Here is a 22,864-nt window from a genome sequence, read left to right as displayed (position 1 = left end):
TGAGCTTGACGCTGGGCCAGGGGTTGGAAGGGTTGGATTAGGGAAGCTTGAGGGCACTGGGGAAGGAGGGAAGGAGGAGGACAGGGCTGGGTGTGTTGAAGGATGTGAGTGGTCCAGGTTGGCAGAAGCAGAGGATGCCTGCAGGGGCACGTGTGCTGGGCTCCCCGTAAGGAGAGCTGCCCTGCCAAGGAGCCAGACATTATTCTGGAGTCAGTCCAGTGCCATCAGGGGTTTTTGACGTGAGGCGTGCCTGTGAAAGTGAGGTTTTCAGACCACTAGTCTGCGTGAGTGACACAGATCTGGGTGATGAGAGGTGGGCCGGGGCAGCCAGAAGGGAGAGGGAAGAAGGTGGAAGAGGCCTGGGGCTGGGCCTGGGCGTGGCCCAGTCAGAGGGAGCCATCAAGGCACCTGTGTGCCACATGGGGTGCCCTACAGGAGAACAGGGTTATATTGATGGGAATAGAGGTGCTTAGAGGGAGGAAGGCCTTTGCCTCAGCAGGAGGCCCCAGGAGGAATCATGGAGCAGCCAAAGAAGGCAGGTCTGAAAGTGAGGAGACGCAGGGAAAGGATGGAGTTGTGGACTTGGGGGTTGTTCCTGTGACAGAAGCTTCAAGGGGCAGAGGGAGATCCCACAGTTGTTTAGTGGGACGAGGAAGGAAGGAGGAGAGACAAGCTAGTGGAAGATCATAAGCTCCCTGGGGCAGGGACTGTGTGTCACTGCAGCCATAGCCCTGGGCCTAGCAGTGTCCCTGGTACATAGTAGGTGCTTGGTAAATACTTGTTTAGCGAGTGAAGGAAAAAAGCTGGGATAGAGCCTCAGCAGCCAAGTTTGAAGAGTATTTTAGGAAGGGGCAGTGGTCAACCTTGGAGCAGCACATGTAGACCTTTTATATCGTATCAGCTTCCTGGGGCAGCTGCACAGTTGGCCACAAACTGCGTGCTTTAAAACAACAGAAATGTATTCCCTCACAGTTGTGGAGACCAGAAGTCTGAAATTAAGGTGTCAGCAAGCCACACTCCTTCTAAAGGCTCCAGGGGAGAATACTTCCTTGCCTCTTCCAGCTCTTGGTGGCCCCTGGCACTCCTTGGCTTGTGGCAGCATCACTTCAAATTTCACCTCCATCTACACATGGCCTTCTCTGTGTCTCTCCTTGTGTTCTTTTCCCTTTCTGACTCTTCCAGGGACACCTGTCATTGGATTTAGGGCTCACCATCATCCAGGATGATTTCATCTTGAGACCCTTACCTTAATTACATCTGCCAAGACCCTTATTCCAAATAAGGTCACAGTCTGAGGTTCCAAGTGGATGTGAATTTTGGTAGGGCCACCATTCAACCCACTGTGACCATAGACTGACATTTTTGAGAGTGAAAGAAGAGAAAAAAATATATAAAGGTTAACGATCTCTTTCAGTCTTTGTCTTTGTTTGGAAGTACCAGAGAAAGAGAGAAGAAGAAAGGTTGGAGATGTTAGAAGGGCAGGAGGTGACTGAGAAACAGTTATTCCATGGAGCAAATTTGGAGATAATTGGCAAGGCTGCCTTATGTTCAGTGTTAGCAAGAGCAAAGCAACACTGATTGAGAAAGGAAAACAAAACATTGACCGAATTGTTTTTCAAAATTGTGGTGACCTGGGGTGTTCCATCATGTTGTATGCAAACACTTCCACCCTCATTTCACTTTCAATATTGGATTAGTTTCCCTGGGGTTGCTGTAACAAAGTGCCGCCAACTGGGGGACTTAACGGAATTTATTCTTTTACAGTCCTGGAGGCCAGAAGTTGAAAGTCACAGTGTCAGCACCTGAAACCTGTAGAGGAGAATCCTTCCTGCCTCTTCCAGCTGATGGTGTTGCCGGCACTCCTGGGTGTTCCTTGGCTTGTAGAACATCACTCCAATCTCTGCCTCTGTCATCACATGGCCTTCTCTCTGTGTCTGTGTCTGTGTCCTAATATCCTCTTCTTATAAGGACACTAGTCCTATTGGATTAAAGGCCCACCCTAATGACCTCCTCTTAACATAACCAATTACATCTGCAATGACTCTATTTCCAAATAACTTCACATTCACGGGTACTGATGGTTAAATCTTCAACATATCTTTTTGAGGGAAAAACAATGCATAACAAACATATTCTACAGAGCTGGGGAAGTTCTTCAAAAGCCTTAGAAATAGCACCCCGAAGAATCCAAGAAACTTCACTGGAAGCACGTAGAATCTGGTGTCTGAGTGTAATGATACCCAGAGAATTCCCACGTGGTGTGAGATTCCAGCAACAAATAGAGTGGCCGAAACAGCATATTTTTTCCATGGTTGACTATAGCCTCCATGAGAGGAGATGCATTCAGGACATCTTGGAAGAATAGCGTCGGCACACCTCTCCCCACTCCTCTGCCCCCTGCCCCCTGCCCCCCTTCCCATCACCCAGGACCCTGCTTGACCACCCCCCTCAATCACAGCTGTCAGGCTGGCCTTGAGCCCAGCTCTCAGCATCCAGGGGTTGAGGGCAAGAGACAGACCTTTTTTTCAACTTCAACCAGCTTCCAGATTCTTGGCTTCTGGTGGATCATAAGTGAATGAACTGAAAAGTTTCCCACATAGGCAGCTGGCCCCAAACCACCAAATGCCAGAAATTTCAGAAACACAGCATTGTCCAGACCAGCTGCTCAGAGGTGGGGAAAAATTGCAAAACAGGTTGGGAAAGGAGATGGTGCCATTCTGTCCTAACCCCTAGGAGGACCTCCCATCCTTGGATGCCAGGAATCCTTCCAGGACTGCATGGGAAAACTGGGGTCACCCCACCTGCCCACAGTTTGTCCTGACCCCCGGGCCACTGTTTGCAGTGAATCAGGCGCCCCCTGGTGGACATTTTGAATACTCCCCTTAGAAAGGCGCGTGCTGGCAGTTAGAGGAATGGTTGGTTCCAGCAGGACGCTTCCCTGACGGTCCAGTGGTTGGGTCTCCGCGCTTGCACTTCAGGGTGCACGGGTTCGATCCCTGGTTGGGGAAAAAAGATCCCACATGCCGCCTGGCACAGTCAAAAAAAAAAGACTCAGAGTAAGAGAAGACATTAAGATTGTCCAAGACATGTCTCTGGTTTCAAAGATAAGAAAATGGAGGCCGAGAAGAAAGGTGACATTTACACTGTCTTAGAGCTATTAAAGGCAGAGCAGACTTCTCCATTCTTTAACCATTGAAAAAAGCTTGTGCTGTTCCAGTCTCAAAAAGAAAAAAAAGAAAAAATGAAAAAGAAAAAGGCAGAGCAGCTTAGAACCCTTGGTTATCTAACAGGACACCAAGGATAATTTAACACCATGCAGAACTGGGTCATTTCTGCCTCTTCATGTCTTTAAGTGGGAAAATGTTCAGTTGGGGGTGGGATAAAGCTCCTCCCCAGATCCTGTGTGTGATTGACAATAGGTTAGTTATTAGGTGGTGTCATGGAAAATAGGAAAAACCATAATGTTTTAATCACCTTTTTAAGAGGCTTCTGCTTTAGTGTGCTAGTTATCTTCTAGAAAGTTTTTTTTCTGTTGTTTGTTTATTTAGTCATTTTTTATAGTTTTTTTTTTAATTGAATGAAAGACTCTTTAAATTCCATAGCGCTTTACAATTTTCAAAAGTTTCACACACATAATAACCCTTTTTTCCCCTTACCCTTATATTGCCCCTCCTCCCTTCCCTCTTCCCACTGGTAACTACTAATTTGTTCTTTGTACCAGTGAGTCTGCTTCCTTTTTTTGAAAAACTGTTTTTCTTCAATCAGTGACAATGTAGAGTTTCTAACTAGGAATTTTTAAAAAAGGAATATTCTGGGGAGGGGTGAAGTGAGGGTACTCTCTTACAGAAAATGTTTCTTATAGAAAGTACTGCGGCCTGTCCCATCATTTCCCAGGATTGGGTGGGGAAATGCCATTTTCAAAAGACTTGTTGATGTTTGCCCTCCAGTCACAGAATCAGAGTTTCTGCATTAAGCTAACAGGGATTCCTTTTCCCCACATTTCTAGGATTTGCAAATGTCTTAGAGACTTTAATCAGTGGGGTCTGCCCACGGTGCTGTGGAATTGTCTCCAGACCTGAAAATGCAGGTGATTCCTACAGAAGTACAGAGCTAAACTTGTTTACAGAGCTAGCAATATCTAGCATTATTTTTTTCCTTTTTAAAAGATTTTTATTTTATATTGGAGCATAGTTGAATAACAATGATGTGTAAGTTTTAGGTGTACAGCAAAGTGATTCAGTTATACATATACATGTATCTGTTCTTTTTCAAATTCTTTTCCCATTTAGGTTATTACAGAATAATGAGCAGAGTTCCCTGTGCTATACAGTAGGTCCTTGTTGGTTATCTATTTTAAATACAGCAGTGTGCACATGTCAATCCCAAACTCCCAATCTATCCCTCCCCACTACCCTTTCCCCCTGGTAACCATAAGTCCGTTCTCTAAGTCTGAGTCTGTTTCTGCTTTGTAAATAAGTTCATTTGTATCATTTTTTTTAGATTCTGCATATAAGCGATATTATATGATATTTGTTTTTCTCTTTTTGACTTACTTCACTCTGTATGACAGTCTCTAGGTCTACCCACGTCTCTGCGAATTGCACTATTTCATTCCTTTTTATGGCTGAGTAATATTCCATTGTATATATAAATGCCACATCTTCTTTATCCATTCTTCTGTTGATGGACATTCAGGTTGTTTCCATGTCCTGGCTATTGCAAATAGTGCTGCAATGAACATTGGGGTGCATGTATCTTTTTGAATTATGGTTTTCTCCCGGTATATGCCCAGGAGTGGGATTGCTGGATCATATGGTAGCTCTATTTTTAGTTTTTTAAGGAACCTCCATACTGTTCTCCATAGTGGCTATACGAATTTACATTCCCACCAACAGTCAAGGAGGGTTCCCTTTTCTCCACACCCTCTCCAGCATTTTTTGTTTGTAGATTTTTTGATGATGGCCATTCTGACTGGTGTGAGGTGATATCTCATTGTAGTTTTGACTTGCATTTCTCTAATGATTAGAAATGTGGAGCATCTTTTCATGTGCCTCTTGGCCATTTGTATGTCTTCTTTGGAAAAATGTCTATTTAGGTCTCCTGCCCATTTTTTGATTGGATTGTTTGTTTTTTGGATATTGAGCCGCATGAGCTGTTTGTATTTTTTGGAAATTAAGCCCTTGTCGATTGCATCATTTGCAAATATTTTCTCCCAATCTATGGGTTGTCTTTTCATTTCGTCTATGGTTTCCTTTGCTGTGCAAAAGCTTTTGAGTTTAATTAGGGGCATTATTTATTTATACTCTATCTCCTTCCAAAAACCTTGGAAGCTGCTATACACAAAGCCAAATAATATATATGGCAATGTTACTGTAACAACAACAACAAACCCAAGACCTTGCAAAGGAAAAGGAAGCAGATACCGTAGGCAGAGCCCAGGTAATTCTGAGACTTATCCTTGAATTTGGCTCTGAACTTCCTAGCAGCCACTAGGTTGCATAATATTCATTTTAGAAAAAGAGTCAGCAATCTTTTGAGAGGTTTTTCCCCTATGGCATTATATTCTAAAAAATTTTAAATCTTTCCCTGGACCTTCTATTGGGTTTACTGGGTAACAAAATGAGCCCCACCCTTGACAATGATTTCAGCCCCAATGCAGAAGCAGTTCTCATCCAGCTACTTATTGTAATGACCTCAATGAAATCTAAGGGCATAACCATAAACACGAACATACTGAAGCAATTCGTCAAGGGCCAAAGTCATGGTGTCCAGATAGGCGCTTTCCTCGTATGCAAGTGTCATGAAGGGATGGGACGTAAGTCCATTTAGGACTGGAGACCATCTCCGGGCGAGGCCTAGCAGATGGCAGAAGTCCTGAGTTGCACAAAGCGTTCCTGGGGAGCACAGCTTCAGTACCTCCCCACACACAAGTGTGTTGATGCTTCAAAAGCTTCCTCACGGCTGGTCCAAGTGGATGCTGGCAGGGTGATCGCCTCCCCGCATTGTCCTTGGGGCAACCTTCACTTAGGGACATAGGAACACAGCAACTAGCCTGTTCTTATGCGCTGGAGGTGCTGAGTCTTCATTGCCTATAAGCACCAGTGAGAGTTGTAGTTGTGATGAAACTCACCCTTCTGCATATGCCTGTGTCAGAAAGCCAGGCTCACCTCTGAGGATGATGCAACCCACATGCGAAAGTGCTGCCTTCACCGACCTGCAGAAAGATCTCAGGTAGCAAGTATTTTCTTACTGCCCTTCAGAAAGATCAGCACCGAGCCCGGGTTGGCGGTTTACGCAGCCCTTGTGTTACTGAGTCTAAGCTTCTGCTCGCCGCATGACAGGCCAATAATCGAGAGACGACTTGCTGGGGCAAGGCATGATGACTCTATTCGGAAAGCCAGCAGACCGAGAAGATGGTGGACTCATGCCCCAAAGAACCATCTTGCCTGAGTTAGAATTCAGGCTCCTTTTATACTAAAAGTGGGGGAGTAAAGTCAAACACTTCCTGGTTCCCATCAGCCTCCGGAGGGGATGTGTTAATTTCTTCCTCCCTGCAGTCATTCACAGGTGGGCCTGGTCAGGGTGTTTCCTGTGAGCTAAACAAAGTTATTTTAGCTTAATGCTCATTACCTGGGAGGCAGGGGTCCCAGAGATGGGCCACTATGTATAATTTAAGCTTATAGGCAACGTCCCTTTAATCTTGTAATTCTATTACAAGATTAACTTGTAATAGAATACAAAAGGTTTTTCCCTATTACACTTACTGTTATGGAAACAGAATGGATATGCTGAGCAGGGGCGGTGAGGAGGGCACCCTGGGCATCACCTTGGCGAGTTCAGGGTCCTCCTGACAAAGCAGATGCTGAGACCCTGATAATCACCCATAAGGCATTTCAGCAATTTGTGATTTCCAGCATGTCAGTTAAGTAGCTAATTGATTCTGGCTGCTTCCCCTCCAGCAGGGAGGAAGAGCAAGTGGCTTACGCCTGTTGCTGCAATACACCCTGCGGTCCTGTCCCAGGGAGTCCAGTTTCAGGAGGACGGTGCACCCAGGGACCCGAGGCGACGCCTGCAGGAGTGGGGTCAGTGGGGGAGTTGTGGCCTGAGGTGTGTGGGCTCCAGGGGTCTGCCCGGCACAACTGCATTTTGTCACCCTGTGTTCTCCAGGATGAGACTGCTGGCACAGAAGGCCTGAGGGGCTGTGTACCCTCATTAAATGTCACTCTCTCCTTCAGAAAAACAATGGCTCACTGTCTTCAGCGAGGCCAGAAGGTGGATGGACGCCAGCAGTTAGTGGAGGCCTCCAGCTCACTCAGGTGTGGACATGGGGACGCCAGGCCTCTGGGCTCACAGAATGAAACCCACAGGTTCCCCAGGCAGGCCCAGACAGAGATGGAGGCCTGACCGAACTCTCTTCTCCAAGCGATTTTTACTCTTTCTCACAACTGTCATAGAAGCAGGTTGTCTGGGATGTGAAGGGAGCACTGAGGAGAAAAGAAACCCCTGTACTATTTGAAGAAGACTGTGATCTGATAGAACACAAATTTGGCTGGACTTTTCTTTTGACACCACACCTAAAAGATTTAGATTATTTAAAATATATTTTCAATACTATCGGAAAACAACCTGAAATCTTAGATTTGGTGCAAGCCACTAATAAAAATGACAAATGACTTCATCCTGGGATGGTAATAGAAATATTCTGCAAATCTATGAATGTCATCTAAGTGGTATATATGTGTATGTGTGTGTATATATATATATATATATATAAATATATAAATATATATATATATATAAATATATAAATATATATATATATATATATATATATATATATATATATATATATATATACATACATACATACATACATATGCTGGTGGTGTATTAGTCAGTGTTGCTGCAGGAACAAACATCCCTACATAGTCAATGTTTGGTCCTAGGTAGAAAGGCCACAGTATGGCAGTGTGGGGTCACAGTCACGGTGACACAGTGAGATGAAGATGACGAGGTCCTCCAGTCCCACGTGGCTCTGATGCCACCTGTCCCCCCTTATCCCCACTTCCTGGGGTACAGCAGCCCAGGTTGTCTCTGCCCTGTCTGGTGTCCTGGACGCATGGGGCTCCTTTAGGCCAATGTCCGTCTCCAGCAGCTGAAGGCCCTTAGAGACATTTGTACCAGGAGCAGCCTGAGAACTGCAGGTGTTTGACACGGAGAAGAGAAGATTGGAAGATGATCGTCTTGACATATTTGAAGTGATGGTCATGGAACAGAGGAATGAGACTCATTTTCTCCGTCCCCAAGGGATGGAAATTGTAGGGAAGTGTGTCTTGGTTGCACATAAAGAACAGTTCTATACCTCCCAATCTATCCCAAGGAAGGAGTCTGTCCTGGGTCCTGTGCTGTGACCTGGAGGGATGTATCAGAGAGGACCCAGGCCCTGGGTGAGCTGGTTGGTGGCTTTCAGACCTCTTCAAACCCAGGAGTTTGTGATCTGTGGGGCTGCCTGCCTGAGAGCCTTGGAAAAAGGAGCTGACCCTCCCGGCCTGGGTTACCATCTATTCGAGTATGTCAGAGAATTCTTTTAAAGGGTGACTGCAGTGTATTTCACAGCTTTATTTTTGAGCTATTTGAATAGGATTTTACTTTGTGAAGTCTTTGACAAAACCGTATAAAGCTGATTTTAATTTCACATATGTTGCTGATCAAAAGATTCATCACAGAAAAAAAATACCCTAATGATTTGAGATGATCTAATTCTTGTGCCTTTTTCAGAATAGTTCCATGGTCCCAACTGGAGGCCCTTTATGACCACTTGAGATGTCTTGAGAATGACATGTGTTACCATTATCACACCAAAGCACACGTTTTCATTTTGTTAAAACATATTTTTATGGTTGAGAAATGATACGTAACATTTGTTGTTTTTATCAAAGAAAAAAAAAAGAAGACTTGTAGTAGATAGGCAAACACATTTTCCAGAGACCTATGATTCATCCACCCAAGACTTTATGAAGATCAGTTTCATTATATTTATTACATTTTCGGCTACAACTGAAAAAGAAACGAAAGTGGAAAAAAATAATCAAAATTAATGATGACCTCACAAAGTTATGTGAACTTTCTAAAAGTGAAAGCTGTGTCTGTTTCTAAGCTGTGAAGAATTTATAGGAAGGTTATGTGTTTCTAAAACATTCCTTATAGCGATGCAAAACTTTAAGTTTCAAGTTCCTGATGGTGAATTAGAGTCCATTTGATTAGCTGGCGTGGTGCTGCTGTGTTTTGCAATGTGTTCTCAGTAGGGCCACCTCTCCAAACTGCTCCTCAGCTGGTTCTGTGGGTTCTGAGGTCAAAAAAGTCAGAAAAAGCTAGAATCCACTTCCCTAACTGGCAGAGTCATAAATCTCAATGGCATATTAAAGGCTCTGAGATGTCTTACAATAAAGACCCTCGTTAATATCTCTTGGAACATATTTTGGGAAACTCTGACGGTAGGATTAAGAGCATTGGGTGATTTCCAGAGATTCGGTGCTAGCCCTGGTTCTGCTGCTACCTGGTGTGTGGACTTGGGCAAGCCACTTTCCCTCCCTGTGCCTCAGTTTCCTCAGGTGTGTAACAGAGTTAGGGATGTGCCGTCTGCCATACTTAGAGTTGCCGTTCACAGTGAATCACTCTCCCCTCCCCTGTTAAAGGATTAGACATCCCTGCCCCATTGACTTTGGGCTTATCCATGGGGTATCTTTTGGCCAATGGAACATGAATCCATGGACTTAAGCCACGTGTGAGCACACCCTCTTTCTAGGAGGCACTGTGGGAGTGTCTGCCCACTCTCCTGCTCTCTTCCTCTGCCTTGAGAGCCAGAAGAGGCTGTTTCTTGAGCCTGTATCCTGGGATGAGAAGATGGGCAGAGCAGGGCCACAGCAGTGGACCCAGTAATGTAGTGAGAAAGACGTCTTTGCTGTTGTAGCCAAAGAGAATTCAGGGATGTTTGTTACTGCAGTAATGCTGACTGATACACCAGCTCAGGTCCCTTCCAGCCCTGACACTCCAACGTTCTTAAATGCATCTGACCCCAGCCCTGAGTTGTCCTCTCAAGTCTCCCCATCCTTGTCAGCCTCGGACACATGGAGATGCCCATGTTACTCCTCCCCACAAAATCTCGATGTGGCCCTTTGTCACTCCCAAGAGACAGAGGGTCAACAGTCTGTGGCTGGGGACGCAGCAAGAACCCGAGCCTGCTCACTCTAGGATGTTGCTGGGTTTGGGCATTTCTGAAGCCTGTGGGTGCTTGAGTCAGGAGTCTAGTGGTCTGGAGGCCTGAGCGCTCCCTTGGAAAGAACCCATCCACAGGTAAGAGCCAGCAGATCTTCCAGTCTGGCTGAGCATACTGATACTGTCCCTGCATGCGGGTTCTGGAATCTTCCAGGCCTGCCTAGCTCTGGGGTCTGTGGGCAGAGACAGCGGGAGCCAAGGCAGTGCCGAGCTTGGCCTGTAGGTGGCAGAACTGGGGAGGGACTTTGCCCTTCCCCCATCAGCTTGGAGACCTGCAGCATCAGAGGTGGGAGTGGGGCCCTCAGCAAGGAGAACTGGGTTGCTGACATCTCACAAGATGGGTGCAGGGAAAGCGAGCAGAAGAAACCAGAGGAAGCTGTAGGGTGGCCTAGAGGCCCATGTCCTGCTCCTTAGAATTTAGGGGGGGCACTTCAAGGAGGTTTGGGGGTCCCACATGGCGGGCCTGGACAAGCCAAGAATGCAGGTTGTATTTTTACTGTGATTAGGATGTTTTACCCGTGAAGGGCGTGGCCCAGAATAACATGCGTAATGACATCCTTCTTTTAAAACCTGCCCTGTAAATCCATCCTGAGGAAATATTTCAAGACATAGGAAGATATATGAACATTTCCCAAACTCGGGGTTGTTTGCATATCACGACATTGGAAACAACCTGCAAACTTGTCGAAGGAAGTGTTGAATCAGGGTCCGTGTGTTGATGGAGCACGCTACAGCCCTAAAAAAGGATGAACTACCTGGGAAGGTGTCGCCATGGAAAGACACCTGAGGGCCAAAGCCAAGTGAAAAGGCAGGTACACAACAGTGCACGTTGTGTGGATTCTCGGCTCCAACTGTGCACAACTACCTACAGTGATTCTTGCAGAGCAGGGAGAGGATTCATTGAGGCTCTTTGGTCATTTTATAATGAACATGCACTTCCTTAAAAATAAAACAATAAGGATACTTCCATTCTGAAAAAAAAAAAAAGCCTTTTTCCTAAAGAATTGGCCACGGTTACCTAGGAGTGACATCTTGGCTTCCTGCCCTCTTGTTACTATGAGGTTATCCTGCCTCATTTTTCTAGTCGATATCGGGGTGAACACCCTACAGGGGGAGTTACTTTTGGATCCATGGTAACTTACTCATAAATCTTTTCAGTAGAAAATTTCCCTCCTCGGTGCAAACATAATGGATCCCCAGGGCATGTTACTGAAATCTTGGGGCCAGCATCGCAGTCACACAAATACGGGTTTGAATCCTGGGATCACGACTTCCAGGCTGTGAGCGGTACCTGGGCTGTGGACCTCAGTTTCCTCGGATGACAAAGAGACCATCACAGTTCCCCCAATGTGGCTGTGAGAACTTCACGAGTGATCGTCCTAGGAGCTTGGCATGTGCTCACGCAGTGGACAAATGTAATGATCGAAGCGCTTCTGCATCTTAATTCTTCTTCTGTGCTTCTCATCCTGTTCTTTTTTTTTTTCTTGTTTTAAAAATTTAATTAGTTAATTAATTAATTTTTTTGGCTACGTTGGGTCTTCATCGCTGTGCTCAGGCTTTTTCTAGTTGCGGCGAGCAGGGCCTGCTCTTGGTTGCGGTGCACGGGCTTCTCATTGCGGTGGCTTCTCTTGTTGCAGAGCACGGGCTCTAGGCGTGCGGGCTTCCGTAGTTGTGGCACGTGGGCTCAGTAGTTGTGGCTCACGGGTTCTAAAGCGCAGGCTCAGTAGTTGTGGCACACGGGCCTAGTTGTTCCGCGGCATGTGGGATCTTCCCGGACCAGGGATTGAACCTGTGTCCCCTGCATTGGCAGGTGGATTCTTAACCACTGTGCCACCGGGGAAGCCCTCATCCTGTTCTTTTTTCCTTTTTAATACATTTTGCTCCTCTGTCTCATTTTTGTTCAACTGCTCAGAGTCAGGCCAACTTTCTCCCATAAGTTCTTTGTATCCAGATGGATGACAACCCTTCCCTTTCCTGCTCATGGTAACCAAGAGACCAAATGTCCTGGTATTTGTTGTTCTATGTCCAGGGTAGCAGCCATTAGCCACATGAGATGTGAAATCTTAGCATGTGAAATGTGGCTAGTGTGAACTGAGAGATGCTCTAAGTATAAAATACACACCGATTTAAAGACTTAAGAAGAAAAAAGGAATGTCAAATATCTCAATAATTTTTGTATAATATTAATATGATTACAAGTTGAAATGATAATGCTTCAGATATATCAGGTTTAAATAGAACAGATTTCTAAATCTTTTCCACCTGTTTCCTTTTATCTTTTTTTTTTTTTTTTTTTTTTTTTTTTAATTAATTAATTTATTTATTTTTGGCTGTGTTGGGTCTTCGTTTCTGTGCGAGGGCTTTCTCTAGTTGCGGCGAGCGGGGGCCACTCTTCATCACGGTGCGCGGGCCTCTCACTGTCGTGGCCTCTCTTGTTGCGGAGCACAGGCTCCAGACGCGCAGGCTCAGTAGTTGTGGCTCACGGGCCTAGTTGCTCCGCGGCATGTGGGATCTTCCCAGACCAGGGCTCGAACCCGTGTCCCCTGCATTAGCAGTCAGATTCTCAACCACTGCGCCACCAGGGAAGCCCCTCCTTTTATCTTTTTAATGTGGCTACTGGAAATTTTTAAATTACATCTGTGGTGTGACTGACACTTCTATCGGGCGGGGCTATTCTAAATCTACCACATTAATTTTTTTCTCTCAATCCACCTCTCATTTGTTCCCTGCTTGTTCCACAGACCTCTGTGCACCTGTGTGTCAATCGTGGGGACAGTGGGCCTGCACGTGGACGGTGGCACAGGGGACACCCAGCATGGTGGTTCTCTAACGAGCAGGAGAGCCCTCTGGAAACTCAAGCTCCGACAGCCACTCCTGCCACAGAAACTTCCCAGGTATGCACATAAATATTGGCTAAATAGATATGTCCTTCGTAGTAAACTTGACTCCCCAGCCCAAAGATGCATGAAAAAGGAGGGTCTCAAGAAGGAAGGAAAGCAGGAAAAGTGTTGTTAATTTATAGAAAAAAATGAATCATAAGCCTCCTTAAAAACGTAAATGTCCTAAAGCGTTTAAAATACCATTTGATCCGCTGTGGTGACTTTTCCGGCAGAGGGGGGCTGGGGAGGGGGGAGGTTATCTAATCTTATATTTGAGTTGTCTCTCTGTCTTTGACTCCCTAACAAAAACAAGCTCCTAAGAGCAGGACATGTGAGTTAAATGGCTCCTATTAACCAGCTGAGGGTGGGAGGAGGTGAGAAACATCTCACAGGGTTGAATCGTGTGAAGGACTTGGACTTGGGTAGCCTGGGTCTGAACCCTGCCTCTGTCCCTTATTAGCTGCACCTGTGTTTTAACTTAAGTCCTGTATATTGACTATATTTTCTTATTTTCTGTATTCTTGATGCTCTGGCATTTGGGGTCTTGAACCTGGAGAGACTGCCCCTCGCAGGGCTAGCTAATTCTTACAGATAGCAAAGCTCCCCTGCAAGTGTGCCTTTGATATACAAACCAACCAATCCAGAGCCCACATCTCAGCAATCTCCTATGTTTAACTGTCACATGTCACATCAATATTCTCCCTGCCCTAAATCACCCCAGGGCCAGGAACCAGACAACCAGGGACAGACAACCAGACACCCTATGGCCCAGAGCCTGCAGTAATTATTCAAACTTACCAGTCCTAAACTGTTTCCTCTGCCCTGCCTTTCCTTCTCACGAAAACGCCAGTAAAGGCTGTGGACCAAGCTCTCCTTCCCCTGCCCTCTGCCCCTGACCGACCCTTCTGCTTCCCCGGGTGGCCCTGCAAGGTATTCCGTGCCTCCTGTTTCTCGGGAGCTGTGCGTATAAACTCCTTCCTCTGTGATAATCATTCCTGCGTTTTCGTGTCTTACCACACCTGATTAAAACAAACACATCTTCGGAACATCCCGGCTTCTCTGGGTCTCGACTTCCTCATCTGTAAACCGTGGGTGACGGAGTCCCCTCCACAGGGACATCCTGTGTGTGAAAGTCCCTCAGCACCTGCCCTGCCCCACAGAGCTCAAAACATGGGGAGGGACTTTTAAAAAGAAGGTGCCCCCTGTGATTTCATTCCCTCTTTCTGTTTGGTTCCTTGTTTCACTGTTATGTCTTTTTTTTTTTTTTAATTTTTTGGCCACACCGTGCAACGTGTGGGACCTTAGTTCCCCGACCAGGGATTGAACCTGTGCCCCCTGCAGTGGAAGCGCGGAGTCTTAACCACTCGACCGCCAGGGAAGTCCCTGTTATTAAACAAACAAAAATAATAATAAAAGCCCCTCAACCTCAGATGCTATAGGCGCCAGAGTCCAGGCTCCAGCGGCATCGGGGTGGCCCGAGTGTGGACACACCCACCTCCTCCTCAGCCCCAGCTCCACCCCCTCCCAGTGGAAACCAACTTCTAAGGCCCTCTTCCACCCTTAGCACCAATGGGCCTGACACCCACCCAGGGAATGAGCTTCCTCTCCCCCGAGTCGCCCCTTCCTTAAACCTGGTCGACCTGGTGTTGCCAGTTCAGGAATAAGTCAGCCAGAGGGCCGGTGGGCAGTGTATCTTCTCAACCATGAGGCAGCTAAAGGGGACCATGTAATCCAAATGTTGTCCCCGCCCACACCTAAACACAGGCAGGATGGAGGGGCCATGCGGGTGCCTGTTTCCACCCCGATGCCATAGCATTTCTCCTCTCCTTCTTTCTCCGGAATCTGTCCATCCATTCAGGAAATGGCAGCAATGGCCAGTAGAGGGGAGTTGACCTCATGGCCGCAGACTGCCATGGAGACCCACCAAAGCCTGGCCAGAGAATATGCAAACTCAGCTCTGTCCTATGGATACAGGCAAGAGTTTATTTATAAAATTGATATAGGAGTGTCCTGAGAGGTCAGATTGTTGTCAGAAAAAGTTCATGTGATCCATATGTATTAACCACAGTAATACTGCATTTTTAAAGAATCATCTGAAGAAAGCACGTAACAAAACAACATGGCCCATGGACATGGACATGAACATGGTCATAGTAAAATGGAACTTCCAGATTATAAACAATGGACTATAGAAGGGACACCATTAGAAACTGTCCAGGAGAAGCTGGCTGCACGAGGGCTAAGGGATCCATGGGGCCGCAATGAAGCTTGGAGATACATGGGTGGCTTTGCAAATAATGTTTCCTTTGTTGGTGCATTATTAAAAGGATTCAGATGGGGATTTGCTGCATTTGTGGTAGCTGTAGGGGCTGAATATTACCTGGAGTCCCAGAAAAAAGATAAGAAGCACCACTGAAGATAATACCTGGAATTATCTTTTAATGTCTTCTTAACTCTCTTATAAAAAGAAGATTTCTTCACTGTAGCCTACTCATCTGTGTGTTTGTTCCTTAAAGAATACTAGTAAGATTTAATAAAGTAAGAGAACATGAAAAAAAAAAAAAAAATTGATATAAAAGAATGACACTTGAATATTTAGTAAATCACAGGAACATCGTTTTTAAGTGGCTTGTGGAAGGAAAAAATTGAAAGCAATGTGCCTCAATGTTGAATGAAGTGAAATAAGGAAACCGGGCACCTCAGATTGGGACTTGACCCCAAGTGCCAGAACTCGAACCCAGCCAAAACCCAGATTGGGAACTTGAACCCACATGGCTGGGACTCGAACCTGGCCAAAACCCACAGTCCTTTAACTGAGATCACACACCTGGTTTCAGGACTTAAGGAAGCTCAGGTTCTTGATGTCTCATCGCAGAAAGAATTCAGCGAGAGACAAAGTGATGGGTGAGAAGTGGATTTATTTAGAGAGAAACACATTCCACAGACAGAATGTGGGCCATCTCAGAAGGTGAGAAAGGCACCAGGGTATGGGGTTGTCAGTTTTTATAGGGGTGGGTAATTTCATAGGCTAATGAGTGGGAGGAGGATTCCAGCTATTTCGTGAAGGGGCGGGGATTTCCAGGAATTGGGCCACCGCCCACTTTTTGATCCTTATGGATCCTTGGAACTGTCGTGGCGCCTGTGGGTGTGTCATTTAGCTTGCTGATGTGTTACAGTGAGCATATACTGAGGTTCAAGGTCTAGGGGAAGTCGACTTGTCCGCCATCTTGGACCCATTTGGTTTTAATCAGTTTATGTCATGTCCTTGGGCTATGTTATTCTTTCAGAGGTTGTGCCCTGCCCCCTTCCCTCCTGTTTCAATAACAAGTGGAAGGACCCTGGGAGGGGTCAGAGCAGAAGACCCTCCGTGCTACAGGCAAAGGCGCTGACCTCAGAGGGGATCCAAATTTATTGATTGTCCAGCTTTGCCTGTGCAAAACATTTCTTCTGCATAATCTATACGATGACATCGGATTTCCTGGTGGTTCACGAGAAATGAAAACACTATATATTAGCTGTAATTTATAAGGTCCAAAGGAAATTTTTGGACAGATACTTAACTGTATTCAATTACTAGAAACGTCTGTTTGTTGTCAAATAAGGTAATCATCTTGAATAACTCTCTTTAAAATGAAAAAGAGGATTTCAAAACTTTTTTCCGTTTACATCAGAATGTCTTTAGCCAAATAAGAAGTTGAATCAGCTTTTCATGATTATATATTTCAGTTAGCTGCCTTAAACCCTTTCTGGAACAAGGCAGGGTACAATAAATAGTATATATTTTAAAGTTAAGTCTGGAATATATCACAGTGAGCCTGCAAGTTAGGACCTGGGCTGCCATAGGTGTTCAACCGAGAACCTAGAAATGGCTGCAGCTTTTGTCAGGCAAAGAGTGGTTCGCATTTTTTTTTTTTTTTTAAAGAAAAAGCAGGGACTTCCCTGGTGGTCCAGTGGTTAAGACTCAGCGCTCCCAATGCAGGGGGCATGGGTTCGATCCTGGTTGGGGAACTAAGATCCTGCATGTGGCACAGTGCAGCCAAAAAAAAAAAAAAGCAGGCTTAAGACCTCACCCAATCCATTTGCTTTCAGTCTTTCAAGAGCTCTGCTTCTACCTCTCTGGTTTCCGCTTAGATCAGCTGACATCCAGAAAACCCCAAAGGGAATGCCAGAGGTATGTAGACATCAGAGCTTCTGAGGCCAGATTTGATAAACCCTTTCTCTTGTAAACAAAGCATTCTCCTCTTTTAGGACCACCTTCCCCCAGAGAAAGACTGTGACCCTCTCTGTAAGATTCGCCCCAGGAGAGGAAGGAAAATCTTGACCCTGCCATAGCTTCAGGGGAAAAATTATGTTGGAGAGTCTGCAAGGCTAACCTAACTAATTCTGTGTCACTTGAATGATGGGGTTAAAATATAACAGGGAGGGGTATCCGTGGCAGGTGGGAGAGCCACGGGGACTGGATTAGACACAAGACAAAAGGCAGAAGGAAATAATCTTTGTGTTTTTCAGCCAAGGACTAAAGCTCAAAAACCCATCTTTGATAAAGGATTATAAACCATGATCAATGGCAGAAAGAGGACAGTTTCATTCTGATCAATTGATGGCAACATAACTAAACGGTGGAAGTAAGGGCATGCAGTTTTGCACAGATAGACTCTGATGAATTTTCATCTACTTAACCCATGCTTTCCTGCCAAAGAGCTATAACCTATGCCGATCGAACAAAAACACATTTGAGAACATGCCGGGCACCTCTTAAACTGACAAAGGAGACAAGAAAGTTGGAACATTAAGTTTTAAAATAAATGTTGGTCAGTGGGACCATTAATAAAAAACTCACTGCATTTGGGGTGGATTTGTCCCACTCTCTTATTCTGAGTTGAAAAACACTAATAAAAAAATAATGTAGCTCTGAATGTAAGAACCATATTACCCCAGTCTTAAAGATTTCTCCTGTCAGGAAACCCCAGGGAGTTGTCAAAAATAAATAAAATCTAAGCTAAAGAGAAAGTTAAAGAGAAGGTGGGATATGGTAAGAACTTTACGTGTGGCAGCCAGGAATGCTGGGTTGACAGATGTAGCTAATTCTGAAAGAATAACTTCCTATTCAAATAACAAGTAAAAGGTGTTTTAAGAGAGAAAGGTTATATTTTACTTCAGCAAGTACAGCTTTTGGTGAGTGTTACATAAATATTGATTAAAAGCTCTACGTCGGGGCTTCCCTGGTGGCGCAGTGGTTGAGAATCTGCCTGCCAATGCAGGGGACACGGGTTCGAGCCCTGGTCTGGGAAGATCCCACATGCCGCGGAGCAATTGGGCCCGTGAGCCACAACTACTGAGCCTGAGCGTCTGGAGCCTCTGCTCCGCAACAAGAGAGGCCGCGATAGTGAGAGGCCCGCGCACCGCGATGAAGAGTGGCCCCCACTCGCCGCAACGGGAGAAAGCCCTCGCGCAGAAACGAAGACCCAACATAGCCAAAAATAAAAATAATAAATAAAAAATTAAAAAAAAAAAAAAAAAAAAAAAAAGCTCTACGTCATTTCCTTCACTTTGACAGATAGAAAGACTTATCAGGTCATCAGAGTTTTTCCTCCTTGGCTGGTATACTACAGAGATTGGATTCACCAAGGCTCCTCTGCTATATTCAGGGGAAATAGGAGTTTAGATTTTATATTATTTTAATTCAAAAAGTGTGTGTGCGGGGTTGTGCTCGTTCGTTTGTCTTGCATTTTGCAGCAAAAGCAAATGGTCATTTGATGATGGCCATTGGTGTGGTAGTGTTTACTATGTACAGAGTTTAATTCATTCTTCGGGGTCAGATCACACAGGATGAGTAATTTCCCTGGGGGTTGAGTCCTGAAGAACAGGTAATAGGAATGTTTCTGTAGCTTCCTACAGGGCAGTTTACCAGCCAGAAACAGTTAGTGTAAGACTCGTCAGAGAGTCCCAGGCTGGACATTGGGAGGGATGACCAACCCAGAAGACTAGTTGTGTTCACAACTCACCTGGTCAAACCCTTTTAACTCTCTGTCCTTTTATTTCCTGCTCTGTTAGGAAAGCACAGTCGTACCTGCCTTATCAGTCTTTTGATATTGACACTGATAACAGTAGTAATAGTAACTAATAATAGAAGTAATTATTCTAGTCACATTCCGGTGTCTACTGCTGTGTAACAAACCACCCCAACCCCAGGAGGCTTAAAATGATCACTGTTGTATTTTAGTGCCCAATTTTGTTAGTCATGAATTCAGGCAGGGCTTGGCTGGGCGATTCTTCTGCTGCACGTGGTGTTGAGGGAGGGAGGTGCTTAGTGGCACTCAGCTGGCAGATGGGCTGGTCTGGAGGGACTGTGACGTCTGGCACCTTGGCAGGGAGAACTGGAAGGCTGGACTCAGCTGGACTGTGGACCAGAGTGCCCCACATGGCCTGTCTCAGGGTGGTCCATCTTATATGGTGGCTCAGGGTTCCAAGAGTGAGTGTTCCCGGTGAACAAGGAACGGGCATGGCCTTTCATGACTCAGCCTTGGAAGTCACACTTTTCCTGTCTCCTAGTGGTCAAGGCAGTCAGAGAGCCTGCCCAGATTCGAGCATGGGGGATGTGGACTTTCTCTCCTCTGCCCGCCCTGCCCCTGCAAAGGGAGGAGTGAAAAAATTTTGCAGCCCTGTTTTAAAACTACCACAAGCAGTAATAGCTAACATTTACTGAGTACTTCTTATGTGCCAACCAATCTCTATGAACTTTATTTGTGTTAAGTAATTTAATCCTTACAACAATCCTGGGACTTCCCTGGTGGTGCAGTGGTTAAGAATCCTCCTGCCAATGCAGGGGACACGAGTTCGATCCCTGGTCCGGGAAGATCCCACATGCTGTGGAGCAACTAAGCCTGCTAGCCACAACTACTGAGCCCGTGAGCCACAACTACTGAGCCCGTGTGCCAAAGCTACTGAAGCTCACGTGCCTAGAGCCCATGCTCCGCAACAAGAGAAGCCACTGCAATGAGAAGCCCGCGCACCACAACGAAGAGTAGCCCCCGCTGGCCGCAACTAGAGAAAGCCCGCAGGCAGCAACGAAGACCAAACGCAGCCAAAAATAAATAAATAAAATAAATAAATTTATTTTTTAAAAAACCCAACAATCCTATCAGATAGATGTAGGATCCCTCCTCCCCACCCGACCCCACCCCAGCTTGGGCTTGCAGGTCATAGGGTTCAACCCATACTTGTTCCATGAATGAATCAATGAATGAATAAGTAGTCCGGCAGACTTTGCTCAGATGGTAAGATACAGTTAATTGGAAAATTTCATTTTTTCAGGAGCTCTCTGGCAGATGTTTGGTCCTTGCTTTCTTCCTGGCCAACAGAATACCAACTCTGTCCAAGTGATGGGCAAGCCCAGAGGAAGGGGGTGAATCATGACAGGGATCCCAGGCCTCTTTCCACTCATTGACCTAGCGGTGAGAGTGTGACCTAAGACACAAGGGCAGTGTGCTGGGGCTTCTGGAGGAGATGTCCTTCCCTGATGAAAGAGGTCCAGGTGGTGACCAACTTGTCCCAGTCTGCTTGGGAACTGCCAGGGAAAATCCCCTTTAGTCCTGCACAAAGGGGGATGGCTTGTCACCCTGGCAGTCGACCACCTTTTCTTCCCTGTTTGAAATGTTGCGTCTGCAGCTGCAGAGGCATCTTAGGACCACGAGGTGTTGCATTTAAGGATGAAAAATTAACTTACTGAGAACAACTAAGCGGAAAAAGAGTCCTCAATGACATGCCTGAGCCACGTGAGAACAACCCTGGCATTTTCTACTTCTCACTTCTTGTGATGTGACATAATCAATTGTCTTTATTGCTTGGGCCACTCTTAGGTGGGTTGGCCATTACTTGCAGCTAAAACAATCCTAACTGATACAATCAGGGAAGTGCAGGGGAAAGTATCAGCAAAAATAAGGCCAGTGAAGTCTCAGTGATGCAGAAGGCAGGAAGGATCTCTGAGTTCTCCAAGTCCTACAAACGCATCGGCCAACAGTGGGAGACCTTGGGATCCGGCTCTCAGGCTGGAAACCGCTCAGGCCTCTTGCTGTCATAGGTGCCGCCCTACATGCCCTCTGTTCAAATATTGTCAAACGGAGAAATCCTGTGTTGAAAAACTCCAGCACAATTAAACTTCGCGTTTTACTTGCTGCAACAGGCAGAGCCATTCTTTGAGAATTTCCACTAAACAAATAAGCCTTCACATTTCGTTTGGTAAGCCATGTGTGCCGTGCACATGAAAAGCTGAATCACGTGCATTATTTTGTCTTGTTGATGTGCACATTTTTCACGGCCCAATAGAGGTGTGTGTGGTTTGGCTCCGTTAAAAAAATTCCCCACCCTTCCCTGTAAGCTTCGAAACAAAAGTGCTCTCTTTACATCTCTCTCATCGACCTTTCGTCCAGAGCCCTCCTGTGAGCTGGATTGAATGAGTGCTCTGAATTTCAAAGGGAGGCTCCCAGGAATGCTCTGGACCTCCTGCACCCCCAATTCATTTGCAATTATGGTGTCGTGCACCTTTTGGCTCCTCTCCAAGTTAGAAGTCTCCTCCGGTTCTCCATTCCTCATGCCTCGGATGATCTTGGCAGCCTCCCTAGACAAAGAGGAGCAGAAGATGTCAAGCCAGAGTTCAAATCAGACAGATGGATCAGCTTGAAGGTGCACGTCGTGACCCACGCCTACATGTGCTGCGGAACCCTCGCAGGGCGTCCACCCGCGGCACTGGATCAGTCTTAGTGGGCGGCTGTCCTGTCCACTGTAGGATGTTTAGCAGCACCCCGGCCTCCACCCACTAAAAGCCAGTAGCACTCCTCCCCCCGGGTTGTGACAACCACAAATGTTCCCAGATACAGTCCCCTGAGGGGAGAGATCACCCCCGCTTGGTTGAGAACCTCAGATTTAGGGGAACATAGAAGTTATAACCCAGAAGTGACAAGGTTCATCGAAGCTCACTACCCCCATACTAGGGCTGGGGATGCACATTTGGGAGGGGTTAAGGTAAGTGGTTGGTCAGGATGTCCAATCAGCTCAGTTTTGGGTGACTGTGGGGAAAAGGAGAGGTCATTTTGCAAGTCCTCCATCAGGTTCGATGAAAAACGTCCCCCATAAGCCTCAACCCATTTTGTTTGCATTTGATTTTTGGAATGTCCTTCTGAGGCAACCGTCCATGGGCTTGTTGGCACAGAGGAATCAGACACGGTCAGGCTGAGGCTCAAGTTCGCTGCTGAAGCCTCTGCTAGGCTGGCTTTGGGAGCCCCGCACACATCAGAGGCTCCGCGGTATCGCAGGTTAGAGGGGAGCGTGGAAGGCCTGGCTCTGCTCCTCAAAGGGAGCCAACCAGTGGGGTAAACAGCACGGGAAGGCGTCTGTTGCCCAATTATGAGCTCCCTGGGTGCTGGCACCAGGAAGGCCTGGGGCTCCCAGGCTGGCTGGGCCCAGGAGACAGAAAAGAGGGCAACACAAGGGCAGCCCAGTGGGCTGGAGGTGAGGCTATGGGGGTCTGGAGGGGGCCGGGCAAGCATCCCCAGAGGGGCCCGCACGGAGCTGGCGAGGGCGTGTGAGGACCCTAGGACAAGAGGGGGCAGGGCGGGGATGGGGACACACTGGCCAGGCAAAGGGGCTGAGGTGGTAGTTCAGTGTCCTTTCCAGAAATAGTGACTGAGCTGGGATGGGGCACCCCGTCCATC

The 22,864-nt window shown here is 46.4% G+C and overlaps 1 protein-coding gene across 1 annotated transcript; it reads left to right on the top strand.

The window, feature by feature from the left end:
- Nucleotides 1–15,157: 15,157 nt before the first annotated feature.
- On the top strand, nt 15,158–15,721 carry LOC118894480 (NADH dehydrogenase [ubiquinone] 1 beta subcomplex subunit 3). The gene has a single exon (XM_036850781.1). The coding sequence runs from the start codon at nt 15,274–15,276 to the stop codon at nt 15,568–15,570; it is 297 nt and encodes a 98-aa protein (XP_036706676.1). The 5' UTR covers nt 15,158–15,273; the 3' UTR covers nt 15,571–15,721.
- The last annotated feature ends 7,143 nt before the right edge of the window (nt 15,722–22,864 follow it).

Source organism: Balaenoptera musculus, chromosome 4 (assembly GCF_009873245.2).
Source record: "Balaenoptera musculus isolate JJ_BM4_2016_0621 chromosome 4, mBalMus1.pri.v3, whole genome shotgun sequence".
Taxonomy (NCBI): domain Eukaryota; kingdom Metazoa; phylum Chordata; class Mammalia; order Artiodactyla; family Balaenopteridae; genus Balaenoptera; species Balaenoptera musculus.
Note: the sequence above shows the minus strand (reverse complement) of the source record. Positions and strands in the feature narration are given on the sequence as shown.